Here is a 17,973-nt window from a genome sequence, read left to right on the forward strand (position 1 = left end):
GGAGGAGAGGCATGGGGAGGGCAAGGAGGAGAAGCATGGGGGGGCAAGGAGGAGTGGCATGGGGGGGGGGCATGGAGGAGAGGCATGGGGGGGCAAGGAGGAGAGGCATGGAGGAGGAGCAGAGGGACAGGGAGTAGATGTGGGAGGGGGAGGAGCAGAGGGACAGGGAGTAGATGTGGGAGGGGGAGGAGCAGAGGGACAGGGAGTAGACGTGGGAGGGGGAGGAGCAGAGGGACAAGGAGTAGAAGTGGGAGGGGGAGTAGAAGAGGGATGGGAGCAGAAGAATTTGTGTATAACTGTAAAATACCTACCAACAAACACCTTGAGATGGCTTGAGGAGTATTGCTGTAGATGTAGTCGAAAAGACCCAATGACATTTCAACTGCATAATCTGGTCAATCAGAACTATTAAATACCTAGGAGTATCTGTCTGAATTAATGTACGGAGGAAGAATAACTCTTCCATGAATGATTCCATTTACAGCCCTGATTTGACCAGATCTTTTGTATATTTTGTCAATCTGGGATCCTTTGCAATCTGAATTACTAAAAGACATGGAGACTCCAAAAAAAGCTGTATGATTCTCCAAGGGTTCCTTTAGCCAGCATGAGGGAATTACAGAAATACTCAACAAATTAACAATAGAGGCTATAAGAAAGGCAGAGTGCTTAGTGAACAGTCCAAGAATCTTGTTACTTCCACCATCAGACATCTTACATGATGACCATAAGAGAAAAATTAAGAGAAAATTTGGTTCATACATAGGGGTATCATCACTAATACTACTCATATACCAATTATGAATGGAAAAGCAAAGAGGAAAATTATACATGTACCTATTGCCACACAGTATAGGATGGTTTACTGAGTACAGATGAAGTGGAACTTTGGGGTATCTTAGTTCCTACATCATGTGATGTTGAGTCATCACCAATGTTAAGAAGCCATTACAGAGATATTTATTATTTTTGTGGAACAATAGGCCACACACAAAAATTTTGCATTTAATTTAATGTTTTGCACACCTACCTTCAGTGAGAACATTTTCCTTCAAGACTTCCATAATTTTTTCACCATAGCTGTTCATGCTGTATCTTTCTAACAGAGAGAAATCATCTGATATAAAGTCCTCATCTGTTTCAAATGGACCAACCATTTGGCCATTTGCTATAACTGCTCTCGCACCACTTGAAATCTTCAGTACAGTCTTGCAGAAATCATTGTGGAGAGCTAGCTCTCTCTGATAAATGGCTCTATCTTTCTTCATAGTTGCTACCAGTTCAGGCACATCAATTCCCTACAGCAAAACAAGTCCTTTTTCATAACCTTGGACAGCAAAGTCAAGTGATTTTGTTTTTTGTGCTACAAAATGTCCTTATTTAATTTCTACAAAGTAACCTTTACAAGAAACATTCAGTTACAATAACAATAGCAGCTGATTTTGTTTCAACACACTGCATCTGGTGGTGGCAGCAGCAACAGGATTGGGTTAAATGGAAAACTTGCACTTATATATAGATTTTAAATAATGGTCATGTTTATCCCATTTAACAGCTGCATAACTTTATTAGGTTACAAATTGTGGATTGGCTTCCAGTTTCTAACAAGAAACTTTGCACAATTTGAAGATGCATAAAGAACAAAATGTGATCAGATGCAACTTTATAATAAGGAAAGGCTTTAAGGAGCATTTGTGAACTAGGAACTGCCTTTAATCCTTCATAGTGGTTGATGGAGTGAAGTGCTAATGCCAGGAGTATTTTGCCCATTAATCTGCATTTTCGATCAGTCATGAGACTACAGATGTATGTAGTCCACTCCAGTGGACACTCCCTACTAGTGAGGGGGAGAGGAGGGTGGAGGGGAGGGGGGTGAAGAAAAATGGGCAATGCAGTGAACTGAGTGATAACCCATTAAAAATTATCAGCAAATTTACGGTACAGGGTGACCCGCTTTGTTACTGAACTATTTTATTCACAAAATGTATGTATCATCTTCCATTAAGTGGGGGTTATTGCATTGTAATTTTCAGATGGTCTGAATATATAAACAAAAATATGATAATTCCCTTACAATTAGCCATTTACTATTATCATATCCTCCAGTCAATGACATTCCTGAATTCTGTGGCTTCCTACTGCCTCGGAAACATTATTTGCTTCTGTGATAAACACACTGGAAGAAATTGTCAACAGCTTCAAAATCCAGTTTTACATAACAAGTTTACTAAGAAACTTTTATGTTGAGATACTCTATGGTTATATTATGCTGTGAATAATGCAGTTTCCAAACAAACAATACAAAGCTGAAAATGGTTGAGCAATAGACTGTGCAAGATGCAGCTGGAAAGGGGTGACAGTCATTTTTGATCACCTGACTTAAACATTGAAAATAATTACAAAACACTGAAATCAATATTAAAGTAAGATGTCTAGTTATATCTGCTTGAAACATAAGATGAAGGGGTACACAGGGCAAAATCAAACTGAGTATAATTTTTTGTAATGAGTGATTCCAATTTTTGAAACTACTGAGAAAGAAGATGAAATCAGTCTGATAACTAAGCAGATCTGTGTGTGTTATCTATGGCTCTAAGTGAGTTACTTATGACCTGCCCACCTTCTACAGATTTCAAAGTTTTGTCTCCTTTCCTTCTTAATTCTGATTTCTTACATCATTAATTACCAATTAACTGGCAACCATGTCTCTACTTTTATCAGTGCATAACTATTCCATGTGCAAATGCAAAAGATTTACATCAAAGTGAAAAACGCACTTTCTTCTATGAAGAAACACACTGTTCAAGATGCCCAATAACATAAGGTACCTGAATTTATTATATACATAGTATGATAGTTGCTATTCTATAACAATTTACACTGAAAGGGTTATAATATTCATAACATTAACACTTACTGCTACATTTATATCACTTATGTCCTTCTGACCAGCAGCAATGGCTTGTGCTGATTGTTCATCAGTAAGTATTGAAGACATTAGCTTTGTTGCTTGTGGAGGTTTCAGTACTCGCAGAGCAGTCATAGCTAACATGTTCAAATGCTGTTCAGTGGCATCAGTTTCTGGGTTTAATAGGAGACCCACACGGATATTTCCACTCGATTGCTAAATATAAAACATATGATGTGTTAATTCAGTGCATATATATAATAAACTTAAAAGCTTATTAAAACTCATTATTTAGCCAACTGTGGTGTTTCTAACTGTTACCATTTGTTCCAACGCAGATAATAGCAGTTGCCTGCCTTTGGCTGTCTGGAGATCCACAACAACCCAGTATGAAAGGATGTGCAGAGCTTTGCCTCGATCCATTTGCTTGTGACTGAAGTACCGAAGTAAACCAGAAGACAGAAGTGTAGCCGTTTTATCACGTGGAGATAGTGTTTCAAAGGAATCTACAGATCGAGCTGTCCCCATCATGTCCAAATAGCTTTTAGAATCTTGACCTAGCACTCGCTCATTCAACCTGCAATTAAAGAAAATAAATATTTTCAGCAATATTTCAATCAAAATCACAGTAGTATCAAATTAGAAAGCACTTTCTAATTTTCATTTCTTATTAACAAAATAATGCAACACAGTGAATGTTGCACATTATTTGTAGAATAAAAAAGTGATTGAAGCAGAAATTGCATACTAATTTATAAAATTTTTAACTATAATGATGGATCTGTAAGTGTTCCATTTGTAAAACAACAGAAAAAGGGAATAATATGGCATTTATTTGGTAATAAATATGCAACTAGTCACTTTTTTATGATTTATTCAACCGTGAACGTTTTCGAGCCACTGCAGGTTCACCTTCAGATGGAGATGTTACAGAAACATTATGTTGTAGACCAAGTGTAGCTTGATGCAGTGCTGATGTTGCTGGCGCAAATGACAAATTTAGTAATCGGTGACGAAACATTTACAAATCCGAAAGTTTTTTTATGTTTTAGGTACTTACATCGCACTGCACTGTAAATGTTCAGTCACCGATTACTAAATTTCCATCATTTCGGCCAGCAACACCAGCACTGCATAAAGCTACACTTGGTCCACAAGATAATGTTTGTTTAACACCTCCATCTGAATATGAGCCTGCAGTGGCTCGAAAACATGTTCATGGTTGAATAAATCTTAATAAAGCAACTGGTTGCATATTTATTACCAAATAAACACCAGATTAAATCACAGTCGCAGTTCGTCATCTACAATGGATAAACTGCAAAGGGTATAATATATTTCAAGGAAGTTAATTTTATCAGCAGCTATATGAATGATCTTTTATTACAACTGGTTTCAATCCACATTAATCATCTTTGTGGTTATTAAGAGATGACACATTAATTTCAGTTTGTCAGCCACAAATTTAAATGAATTTATTACTTCATTTATACCTAAAACTTTCAGCAACTGTGGCACTGACACACAAGTGATGTGATTTCTTGAATATCATGACTATAATTTGTGTAGATCAAGACTGGTCATACTAAAAGATAATCCCTTCAGCTGCATGTTCAAAATTGCTTTCTACAAATATTTAGGTGCCATTCCTCATCGCTTATTGCAAATATTAATTATATATCCCCAAAAAGTTCTTGCTCAAGAAACTTGCTCTCGCTCTCGCTCTCTCGCTCTCTCTCTCTCTCTCTCTCTCTCTCTCTCTCTCTCTCTCTCTCTCTCTCACACACACACACACACACACACACACACACACACACATACGTACACGTACGTTCGTGCATGACATCCGATTTTGAGAGAAAATAAGACAATTCTTACTTCTCAAGTGCCAACTACATTCGTAGAAAAAGACAGCGAGAAATCTGCATATACGTGTCATTTTAATAAAGAAGTGGCATAATTCGAATTCTTGAAGGGCAAAGAAAGTAGATAACAGTGTAAAATCTACATGTTTATTGAAAAAGATAACACAATCTACACTCACACAGTTATCACAGACCCACAGTGGAACAGCAGGGGCAAAAAAAAAATTTCACTCAACTTTTGAATAGTTTCTTGTTTCAACAAAGCTGCTTTATCAGTTTAATTACTGTGTAATATGAGTCCAAGATAATGAACTGAAATAATATCAATGAAAGTAGATAGATTTTTTTGGGTGGGTGAGGGGTGGGAGAAATCTAGCAGTATAGATAGTGTCCTTGGAGATACAATATCTAGAATGATATTCTACAATGTATCTGAGGATACTTAATACATACCAACTTACCTCATTTAAATAACATGTTTGCACTGAGGAGGGGGGGGGGGGGTAGGAGGGAGAGAGAGAGAGAGAGAGAGAGAGAGAGAGAGAGAGAGAGAGAGAGAGAGAGAGAGAGAGAATATCCAAATAATTTGAAAATGGCATGACCTTGTAATAATTTCAACATTTCACTGCTGCACAACGAAACACTGCACAACAAATCAGGTAACATTATAAAGGATAGGAACAATAAAAATAAAAGTATCACTTGTACACACCTGGGCATAACATGAGGTTGGTTCATGATAAAATCCAAAGTATTGTCAGCATCTGTGAGCTCACCCTTGTACACTGCTTTCTGAAAAATTGCTGACTGACTCATTATTTCATTAAGAACAGCTTCATCAAAGTCATTCGAATTTAATACTTTTTCAGGCAGTGGTATTCCATTCATGAGAACCTAGATAAGAAATGATATTTGTTTAAGCACAATTACTGCTTTGGAACGTACTACATAATTAGCATGTTTTTAATTACTACTTTTAACATGATAGTGGACAGTTGTGGATGGAATGCAAATAATGAAAGGAGTAAATGTAATTAGTCATAGAACAACTGAGCTGCTGAGAGCAAATGTCAAAACACACACACACAAAATGCTAGTGAAGCAATAATGATGAAAAGCTGAGATTCCAAGTGGTCGGTAAAATAAAGATCTGGATTTGAATGATACTGAAAATAAATTCTGAGCTGAAATGAAAAATTTTTGAATAGGAGGAGGGCAGGGAGTGTCCAGGAGGAGGAGGAGGAGGAGGAGGAGGAGGAGGAGGAGGAGGAGGAGGGAGGGGCAGGTGCTGCAAAAGAACCACAACAATAATTAACAATAGAGCACTATTCAAGTGGCACAAGGTTGCAAGAACAATTTTTTGCCTGATGATGAACTGAGGTGTGATCATACTGAGATTCGATAAAACTGGAGTAGTCAAGTTCCACATGCTCCCCAATCCCTGTAACAAACACTTTTCAAAATAATTATCTTCACACGATGTTCCTTTCAAATCCCTTAGGTGTATCAGGCAAATCAGTTATCCTCAAAAATGAGTTTAAAATTTCAAACTTTGTCCCTCATTCTCAATTCAGGCAAACACAAAGAGCATGAAGAATTTCTTACCCAAAACTTAAAAGTCTGTTTAATGTGTCAACATCTCAAACCTCCTAACAGTCATTTGCAGATTGCAATTCTAGGAGAGGAATTAAAAACTGAAAAGCCACCCAAAAATAAAGAACACTCAAGAAAACTGCCAAGCATTTCACATAAAACTGTTCATAACAACTGAAAATATAGTCACACACAAAACACTTTCTTAAGGGACACTATTCCCTTGCTCAAAGCGATCAAACAAGATACTGCCAACTCAAATAACATGGGGAAAGAGTAACTCAAAGACTTTCTGTGGATTCTTAAAGGATATTATGTTTCCTAATTAGTATAACTATAATGTGACGTCTGCACACAAGGTCCTGTTGCATAACTGCCTACAGCAGGGTGAGATTATCCAAGGTGGATCAATATCTCCTGAACCCACACTGACAGCAGTTGAGAAATTGCCTTAGTCTAAAAAGTAGGAAAGGCAAGAGATGACCATGTGTCCAAATCTTTCCACAACAAATTGCAACGGAGCCCATGGCTGACTGGGTGATGTGTGTCATGTAACAGGTTATGCGAATCCAGTTCCTACATGGAGGAGAAGTTGTCTGTTTAGTCATTAGCAGATGCACTGCATCAACCATATCTTCCTGAGATAACTCACTGGTAGTGATGGTTATTCTGTAAACATTGAGATCATCATGTTTGGAGATTATGAAGGTACTTCAGTGTGTCATTTTGTTGTTCAAGTTCACTGCTTACTTCATGGATATTGTTGCGGTAACACATATTGGAGCTAGATGTTTTTTAAGAACCAATTTTTTGTGCTCTCAAGCTGCACGACCTCACTATCTGTGCATCAGTTTTATTAGTCTTCTCCTCGTACAATGTTTTACACTAAAGGACATTGGTATCAGTGCTAAAGTATTTACTGTGCATGTCCTCTTTTTGCAGTATTCTAGTGCAAGTGCAAGCAACGTTTGTGTAGAGCCTAAAATCTAACTCCGATTCCAGATTTCATTGAAATTGTTAGCACTTGATTGCCATTTCATAATACTGCAAATTCACTAATCACAACAAATGCAGATTGGTAAGCTAAATATATTAAAATCTTTATCCCAAACTACAATCCCCATACAATGACTTTCTAGAGTATTTCTTTACTTTCTATAATTCTTGCTTCCATTCTTTTAATCTTTATTCATAGAAATTATGATTACAAGATCTTAGGAGTTTAACCTCTATTTCAGTCTGCTGCTATGTAGTATATGCTTGTTTTATTCACGGGTGAATGCCACCGTTACCTAGGACATCATTTTTTATCTTCTATGTTAATGATTAGAGCTGATGCACTCAAGTTGTACAGACCTGTGGAAGAGTTCTGAAACCAGACCTACTGACAAAATCTTTTGCAAGTTTCCGGCCTGTGTCATATGCAGTATCTTCCCCCAGTATTTCGTCCACTTCAGTAGAGGAAACCTTTGCACTTAGCGCTTTCACAACATCCTCAACTGTTACATCTCGATCTTCTTTTACTGCTGCATATACCTAAAACATGAAAAATTTATGTATTAAATTAATGTCCAAAGGAAACAAAGTGAAAATTTAAAAATTAAACTCAGTTATTAATTTAAAAAAGACTGCATTTTCCATTTTGTATTTCAGAATTTTTGTAAGTGTAAAATCATGATAGTGACAGCGTAAGTTTTAAATGTTTTTCTTTTAGTTCTCTATTACACTAATAAACTGTATTGATTCACTATTTTACACAGTGTGTAAACATTAGCATAGAAAAAAATTATCTGTTTTGTTAATAAGGAATAAATTTTCATTTTGTATAATTATGAATTGCTTATGGCAATAAATATGCTGCTGACCCTTAAAATTGCAATACTATGAAGACAGAATGTAACAAGTGTTAAATTGGTGTGAAGTGCACTACCTGCTTAGATGCGCAAATGATTAACCTTTTTACAAACTCACATAAAGTAGGTAAGAGTAACATCTACAATTTGTAATAATGAAAGATTATGTTGTAGGTTTCCAGTTCACAAATTATATTTCAATGTTGTTTGTTTATGAAAAGGAAATTTGCTACTCACCATATAGCAGAGCTGCTGACTTGCAGACAGGCACAACAAAAAGATTGTCGCAGTATAAGCTTTCGGTCAACAATGCATTTGTCAAAAATAGACGACACACGCACCTGCACACACGCACACAAACAACCCACAAATATTACTCATGAGGTAAGCGTGTAAGTTGATTTTGCGCACGTGTGTGGGTGGGTGTGTTTGAGGGGGGGTCTATTTCCGATAAAGGCCTTGTTGGCCAAAAACTTATATTGTGACAAACTTTTTGTTGTGCCTATCTGCAACTCAGCATCTCCACTATGTGGAGCCACTTCCCTTTCCATAATACTGTTACATTCCAGCCTGGATTTTCCATTGTTTAATGTTGTTTGTTTGTGAGAATATCTGCATCTACGTCTATACTCTGCAAACCACCATAAGGTGCGTGGTAGAGGGTGTGTCCCATTGTACCACTTATTAGAGTTTCTTCTCACTCTATTCACCTATGGGGTGTCAGAAGAATGATTGTTCGAATGCCTCTGTGAGTGAGGTAATTACTTTAATCTTATCCTCACAATCCCTATGCGAGTGATATGTATGGGATTGTCATACACACGTCATGATTTAAAGCCGGATCTTGAAACTTTGTTAATATACTTTGTTAATACACTTTCTTGGGATAGTTTAAGTCCATCTTCGAGAGTTCAGTTCCTTCAGAATATCTCTGACACTCCCCGGGATTTAACACACCTTTGACTATTTGTAGTGCACGACTATGTGTATGTTCAATATCCCCTATTAGTCCTATTTGTTGTAAGTCTCTCACACTTGAGCAATATTCTAGAACCAGTTGCACAAGTGATTTGTAAGCAATATCCTTTGTAAACAGACTTCACTTCCCCAGTATTCTACCAATAAACCGATATCTACCACCTGCTTTACCCATGGTGGAGGCTATGCAATCACTCCATTTCATATCCCTACAAAGCATTACACCCAGATATTCATAAGAGTTTGCCAATTCCAACAGTGATTCATTGATAGGATCATAGGATACTAGGTTTTTTCGTTTTGTGAAGTGCACAGTTTTACATTTCTTAACATTTAAAGCAAGTTGTCAATCTCTGCAGCACTTTGAAAGCTTATAAAGATCTGACTGAATATTTATGCATCTTCTTTTAGACAGTACTTCATTATAAATAACTGCATCATATACAAAAAGTCTGCGGTTACTATTAATATTGTCTGCAAGGTCATTAATACACAACATCAACAGTAAGGATCTCAACACTTCCTGGGGCACACACTACATTACTTCTACATCTGATGATGACTCTCCAGCCAAGATAACATGCTGCATCTGGCTACCAAAAGTTCCTCACAATCCAGTGACAAATTTCACATGATATCTCATATGATTGTACTTTTGACAATAAGTGTAGGTGTGATACTGAGTCAAACGCTTGTCAGAAATCAAGAAGTACACCATCTACCTGACTGACCTATTATAAAGCTTTCAATATGTCATGTGAGAAAAGTGCAAGATAGGTTTCACAAGATCAAGGTTTCTGAAATCCACGCTGGTTGGCACTGAGGAGGTCATTCTGTTCAAGGTATCTCATTATATTTGAGCTCAGAATGTGTTTTAAGATTCTACAACAAATCGATGTCAAGGATATTGAACGGTAGTTTTGTGGATCACTTTTACTATCCTTTTTGTAAACAGGTGTGACCTGTGGTTTTTCCGAAGAACTAGGCACAGTTTTTGTTTGAGGGATCTATGATAGATCATAGTTGTAAGAGGGGCTAACTCAGCTGCAAATTCAGTATAGAATCTGACAGGGATTCCAATGGGCCCTGGATCTTTGTTCAGTTTTAACAATTTCAGCTGTTTCTCAGCACCACTGGTACTAAAACCTATTTCATTCTCCTTTTCAGTGGTTCGAGGATTAAATTCGGGCAATTCTCCTATGCTTTTCTTTTGTAAAGGGATATTTGAAAGAGTCAAGCATTTCAGCTTTTGCTTTGCCACCCCTCAGTTTCAGTTCCTGTCTTATTCACTAGGGAATGGACATTTAACTTTGGTGCCAGTAACAGCCTTTACATAAAGCCAGAATTTCTTTGGATTTTGCAAAATATCATTTTACATTCTGCTACGGTACCAACCAAATGCTTAATTCATTGCTCTCTTGACAGCCAAATGCGTTACATTCAGCATTTCTCTATCTATAGCCCTACGCTTCGTTTTACACCTATTATGCACTAATCTCCGTTTATTTACAAGTTTATTCCCAATGACTGGATCACTGCCAAGCAAGACTATAATTATCTTTCTGCAGATATTTCTCCTCACTCAATCAGAATCCCAAGAGTTTCAAGCAAAACCAGAATCAATGTTGTCAGGAGGGCCATAATCCGCACCCTCTAGGATCCCAATGGCACCACGCGACAAGTGCCACAAAAAACAGACATTGTTCACTCAGCCATGCGCAATCATACAGCAGTGTTACATACCTTAAGTCAGTAAATGGGCTTGTTTCAAGTAAGGTACACATCCGCACAAACAGTGTGACATCTGCATCACCACACACTTCAGCACAATGACCACTGTTGTGGCATCCCCTGACAAGGTAAAAGAGACATGCGCTGGCAGTGGTAGGCCCTACAAAAACAGTGATCAGAGGAGTGGCACCACATCGTCTCCTCATGATGCCCCAGTTCTGGGCACAACATCTACTTTTAAATTTACATCTGCATACACTGCAAGCCACCGTGCACTGTGTAGCAGAGGGTATTCTGTACCACTACTAGTAATGACTGTCTACGGGTTGAGTCACGTAAGACGTAACATCTTTTATTTCATAGACTGTTACACAAATTGAAAGACGGTTTTTGGCAAATGTTAGAGCATCAAGAAGCATGTATGGTTTTGTTTGATTAAGGTTTTGCAACTGGTATCAACTGAGGTATTGAAGTAAGTACTTGTCTCAAATGGAACCATATTCTTTTTATAACTGCATTCAGTAGCTCTTTAGAAGTCAGCTATAGGATTTAGCATTTGATGATGTTGACGTTGAAAGCTGTCATAAAAACATTCGAAAAATAATTGAGAACATGAGAGCACGATGGCCAGAAATGGCATTTGCGGTGCAAACTCTGCCAGGCAGGCGTCCCTGAGCAGATTGCGCAGTTGTATAATGTAAGGGAGGGCTGCGCTATGAGAATAAAGCTTTATTTCCTCTTGAACCAACTTATGACCTAGACACAGGTTCACCTACGAATGTTGTGTATGGAAATATGACATATTCTACAATCTAGCGTATCAAAAAGGGCTTAGCAAAAGTATTTCACATTTGTGTATCCTCCCATATTTACATGAGCTGAAACAGAGAAATCAACTGTTCGTTCTTCAAAACTAACAAGGTGCCTTAGAGGTAAAATAAATGATGTCTGACAACTGTCTCTACATAGCTCTAAATTACATCATACGGGATACATTCATTGAAATAAACATTTTATTAAAAATACTTTTGTGACCACCTGCACACAACAAAATAAATATTCTTGTTAATGAAACATTGTTTCAAGCTCAATGTAAGTGCATAATGATAGTGCTACCAGCTATGTGCAATATACGCAGTTGACTTATTTGACACTGCAATGGGATTTCGTACAAATGTAAATGAAATAAACAATTTACTAACAATAATATGGTAACCACCCAAATCACATAACAAATTTTGTCTTCCAATAAACTAACTTTATCCTTCAGTTAAGCATGTGTTCAAACTGTTGACAATGGACTGAAAGGCACATTTGCAATTGCCATTCGAAAGAATGATGAACAAATTAGTTACAGTGGATGATGTGGTATAACATACACTGGCAATATGACAACACATATCACCTGGCATAATTGGGGCTCCATCACAGATTGAATCTTTGAGTGCTCCCCAAAGAAAGAAATCAAGATAATTGGGGAACCGCACAGGCCATTTGACAACAGAATTTCATCCTAAACAACACCCAGAAAAGTTCTCATTCAGTATTTGCATTGCAACACCAGATGGGTGAGGTGAACATATGTCGTGTTGCAGCCACATACACTGTCGAATATCTAGTGTTACCTCTTCAAGAAGAACATGCAGAATGTTCATCAGAAAGTGTGCACATGGATGTCCACTTAGAACGCCTGAGAGGAAGTAAGGTCCCACAATGTAATTTCCTGTAACGCCTACCATATGTTTATGCTTCATGGCCACTGATGTCGCACCTGATGAAGCACGTGTGTATTTTCGACTGCCCAATAGTGCATGTTAAGCAAATTTACATTAGTGTGCAGAGTGAGATTTTCACTCTGCAGCGAAGTGTGCACTGATATGAAACTTCCTGGCAGATTAAAACTGTGTGCCGGACCGAGACTCAAACTCGGGACCTTTGCGTTTTGCAGGCAAGTGCTCTACCAACTGAGCTACCCAAGCCCAACTCACGCCCCGTCCTCACAGCTTTACTTCTGCCAGTACCTCATCTCCTACCTTCCAAACTTTACAGAAGATCTCCTGTGAACCTTGCAGAACTAGCACTCCTGAAAGAAAGGATATTGCAGAGACATGGCTAAGCTGTTTTAATCTGCCAGGAAGTTTCATATCAGTGCACATTCTGCTGCAGAGTGAAAATCTCATTCTGGAAACATCCCCCAGGCTGTGGCTAAGTCATGTCTCCGCAATATCCTTTCTTTCAGGAGTGCTAGTTCTGCAAGGTTCACAGGAGAGCTTCTGTAAAGTTTGGAAGGTAGGAGACAAGGTACTGGCAGAAGTAAAGCTGTGAGGATGGGGTGGGAGTCGTGCTTGGGTAGCTCAGTTGGTAGAGCACTTACCCGCGAAAGGCAAAGGTCCCGAGTTCGAGTCTCAGTCCAGCACACACTTTTAATCTACCAGGAAGTTTTACATTAGTGTTGTTATTAACCATTGCTTTATCAGTAGAGAGCATACACTGGAAAAATGTAGGGTCATCTCTCAGTTGCAGAAGGGCAAACCAACAAAATTCTATACCATGTTTGAAGTCACTGTCATCAAGCACCTGATATAGTGACAGATAATAGGGATGGAAATTCTGTCGATGCTAGCTGTGAATGACGCAGCGTCTCATTCCGTAGTTTATTCAAGTTATCCTGATTCACATGGTCCAGTTAAATTTTCAAGAAACATCTTCTTTTGAGTGGCGTCAGAATTTACAAGTTTTACATGCCATGCAATCATAAAAATGTTGTGAGCTAATAAGTGTGTATTCACAAAAACACAGACCATTTACTAGCCCTAACTTCACTCCACCCAATAATAATTTTACTTTCTGTGAAAAGTCATTAACTGAAAAATTACCTATTCCTAAAGTTCTGATCCACCCAAAGACACTTCTGTTATTAGAACTTTAAATCTTGTTCATTGCTCAGATTTGATGTTATACGTCTGTTGGCCTAATTTTTCTGACCCAGATAATATATCTGATTATCCAAGTTAAGGAAATTAGGAAAATTACAAACTTGAGAAATTCACATGCAATTCTGCATACACTGTATGAAGCAACTAGTACATCAAACTTTACTAATTTTACAGCTATCGAATAAACAAAATAATTATTTGAGTCATTAGGATGATACCAATACTAAATTTGACCCTTTTGTCATTACAAAGTAATGTGATTACCAATTTTCCTAATTATCTTTATGTGTGCTGATATATACCACCAGCACACAGGAAATCCACAATTCCTGATGAGTCGCCAACTCTTTAACATCTACACGTAAATACCTTTTGAGAACTATTTTTGAATCTGTAGCTAACTAACATCTGGTTCACATCTCAGTGTAAAACTTCACCAATAAGTAAAGTTCTAAATGTAAAATTCTGTGGGTAGCAACAAATAACATGAACATCTGTGTACTGCCATCAGTTACCAAAAATTCCAACATGTTCAGTGGCTACATAATCAAAACCAACTTTGTGATATTAATCAGTCAGGATTCGCTTGTGAAAGTGCAGTGCATAAATACTTCCACTAGTAACATATGTACTAGTTTATCGGAAGTGTCTACCCATGATTAATATTCTATATGAAATCTTATCGACAAGCTGATCATTGCATTCTCAAAGTGATGATAAATGTGCAAACCAACCAAATTAAACAGATGCTCTGTTGCATCCACTGTTTAAGAACTTGTAATAAAACCAGATTACAGTAAGGCAACAGACCTTTGATGACTTGAGGATCATCAATAAATAATTTAAGAGAATTGTGTGATTTGAGCATAGACATCTCATGCCCATACCTCCAAAAACCTACTACAGACTCTGTTGTACTGCATTCAAGAGGTGAACCAACATATTATTAAGGAGGTGGTCATATTGTTTTAGCTCATCAGTCTACACTTTCATTCTCAAGGCCTACTGTGGTACTTTGAATCAATGGAACATTCAGTTTAAGTCTTTCCCAGATCCAAGGCTTTGGCGCACATATATCTTAACCTGCTTTATTAGATAGAAAAATATAGGGTTCCACTTAATACACCCAAGTGTGTATTGCACTATGAAAGCAGCTACACAGGCAGCAGAATATGTGGCGTGCACAGTCGATGGTCAAAGAAACTCGTTTGAAGACAATGAGGGACAGGAACGATCCCGCATGATTAAATAAGAATTATGAAGTTACTATGAAAGCAGAGATAGCTAGGTGATCAATTCAAACAGAAGCTGAATGAAGACCAAACAAGTTGTGCAAAAAGTATTCAATGAATTAAAAAGCAAAATCTTATCTGCAGAGTTGCCAGAACACCATAAAAAGTTTTGGTTAGATGTAACATCAGTTAATAGAACAAAGTCATCTGTTCATAGGCTGTTTCTGAAGAACAAAAACAAAAAAAACAGCAAAAAGTTTTGTGAAATGATTTGCTGGAAAGTAATCAATAAAACAGATTAGAGAAACACTTGACACACCTCTGAATAATGCTTGAAATATTGTACAGTTACTGAGACTGTGTAGTCTACATAATCCACCAGACAAATGTCCTGTAGCACTTTTTCAAAATTCTAAGACTAAGTTAAAAATTGAACTTTAAATTCTCAACTGGCACCTCATCTGATATACACGATTTCTAGCATCATCCGAATGCAAATCAAATGTTTCTTTAATCCATTTTCTTTCTTAGTTTTAGACAAATTATTTCAAAAAAACATTTGACCTTTTCCCAAATTCTATTTTAATTTCAAAGTTTTCTGTATTGACAGTTAAATATTACATCAACTTAACTTCTTATGTGCAAAATGTCTAGGCCTTGAAGAGAGAAACTTTTTTACACTTCATTTACATAACTAGAAACAGCTGTTTATGAAATATTTCAGTTTTCCCTCAAATCACTAAGTTTTTCTGATTTACCCTGATTACTTTGAAGCATTTAAATCTTTCTGCCAAACTAGACCTCTTGCTTGTCAATTTGATACCTCATTTGTCCATCTGTCACTCTTCATTTGTCTATGAAAATTTGGACAAAACGAAATTGTGTAATTTTCAGGGAGGCTTGTTTTCACTCTGTTCAAAAGTTTGACCAAAATACATGAAAATATTAAATGAATACTAAAATATGAAAGTGTCTCCCAGAACTGCTTCATTGAATATCACAATGCAATTATTACCTTCAACCATTACACAGATGTGAAAATACATGTAGAAAAAAGCAAATGCAGAACTAAAAATCAGCTCAGCTCAACAGAGGAAAAGTCATTGGACCTAATGGAGTTCTTGTCAGATTCTATTATGAACAAGCAGAAGAACTGGCTCCACTTGCAACAGTGTAAATGCTAAAACAAAGAAGCATGTCACCTGACTGGAAAACGGCACAGGCCATTCTAACCTATAAGAAGGATCATGGGAAAGATGTGCAGAACTATAGACCTATATCACACCAACATCAATGAGTAGGGAAATTATTGAACATATTATGTGTTCACATATGACAACCTTTCCAGAGACAAAATAACTTGTGTAGAAATCAATGTGGTTTCTTCAAGCACTTTTTGCATGCAACTCAGCTTTCTCTGTTGATCATTAGATTCAGGGAGTAGTAGATAGCAAAGCTCACATTTGATGGCTCAAGAAACAGGTTACTTACCCAGAAACTGATCTCTCACAGTGATTGTGACAGCAAAAGTTAGAGAAATTCAGTTTCCTACACGATAACTTTTTGATGTCTCTTTTGGCATAACGTCCACCAACGGAACAGTTAGGTGAAGAAATTATTCTGATACACTATGAACCCTTCATCAAACATCATACAGCATCTATTGAAGCACACACCAAACTATAAGCTCTGCGACAAGGAAAATCGGAAATGATTGTGACATGCCGCTAGCAGAAAATTTGTGTCATCGTCCAGAATTAAAATATTCTGCACCTGTATGTTATATGAAATCTAATTGACTTGAGAATAACACTTTATACAGAACAAATGGCTTCCATTGAAAACTGTTCCATCTCTCTCTAAATTCATTTACATACATTTTACAGCTATCATGTGGATCGTCATCATTTCAAGCCCATCCACTGGTGAAAAACTGAATGCCATATGTCACTATAGCATATAAAATGTAGCTGTGTGTCTTTGTGGTAAACTGTTCCACAATTTATGGTTAAGAAACATTTGAAAAATCACCTTTTTTTGGTGAGGGCCAAAAAATCAGCCAAAAGCAAACACAATGAAGAGTTGGAAATATCACTCATTAAGTGTGCAAGTCTATTTTATCTATTCCTGGCTCAGCTCTCCCAGTAGTGCACAAGCTTTATACTTACCCTGCAATGGGGAAAACAGGTATGATCAACTTTAACAAATCACAAATAGCTGACATCATGGCCCACGACTTAATTTAACATGTACACTGACTCAAGTGAGAGCACACATACAAAATTAAAACTTACATCAGTGATAAAGGCAAGACCATGGTAGGCATCCTTTGTTTCCATCATGTAATTGAAGGCATTGAGGAGAGCAACTCCAGCATCTTCAAGACCTGTTACTTTTGAATCTGGATTAACAGCAAACACCAAACCAATTCGCAGTGGAGCTGGGTGCAAGTAAAATGATTCCGCCAATTTTAGCAGAGGCTGTGCTTCACGCTTGGCTGGATCTGTTATGATAACCTGAAGACATTACACAGTTATCAGTATAATATTGTAATTATAAGAAATTACTGTAAAAGAACACAGAATGTCTTATTATAGTAAGTAAATTACATCTACAGGTAACAGCAATGGTAGAAAATTAAGTACAGAAATGAGAGTCACTAGAAAACAAAAGGCATCTGAATTTCAATTTGATAAATGCCCTTGAAGTCAAACATTAAGCCACATTTCTGACAATTTCAATATTGCTTATTAATTACAAACAGCTACATTGTTATTTAATGTTGCTAATTTGTCATTTGGCAACGATTCAAAAGCAAAATTCACAAATGGTTATAAAATAAGAAGGGGATATTCAGTGACAAGTTCTTTATAACAC

At 37.2% G+C, this 17,973-nt stretch overlaps 1 protein-coding gene across 1 annotated transcript in view; it reads right to left on the reverse strand.

Moving 5' to 3' along the window:
- The window catches only part of LOC126457123 (UDP-glucose:glycoprotein glucosyltransferase), a 135,839-nt gene that overhangs the window by 56,546 nt on the left and 61,320 nt on the right, over positions 1 to 17,973 (reverse strand). The window contains exons 9-14 of the mRNA XM_050093180.1: positions 17,391 to 17,612; positions 7,723 to 7,902; positions 5,486 to 5,667; positions 3,230 to 3,485; positions 2,918 to 3,124; positions 1,031 to 1,298 (exon numbers count right to left, since the gene is read on the reverse strand). Of these exons, the coding sequence (XP_049949137.1) occupies positions 1,031 to 1,298; positions 2,918 to 3,124; positions 3,230 to 3,485; positions 5,486 to 5,667; positions 7,723 to 7,902; positions 17,391 to 17,612 (1,315 nt within the window). The remainder of the gene's footprint in view (positions 1 to 1,030; positions 1,299 to 2,917; positions 3,125 to 3,229; positions 3,486 to 5,485; positions 5,668 to 7,722; positions 7,903 to 17,390; positions 17,613 to 17,973) is intronic.

The sequence above is a fragment of the Schistocerca serialis genome, chromosome 2 (genome assembly GCF_023864345.2).
Source record: "Schistocerca serialis cubense isolate TAMUIC-IGC-003099 chromosome 2, iqSchSeri2.2, whole genome shotgun sequence".
Classification (NCBI taxonomy): domain Eukaryota; kingdom Metazoa; phylum Arthropoda; class Insecta; order Orthoptera; family Acrididae; genus Schistocerca; species Schistocerca serialis.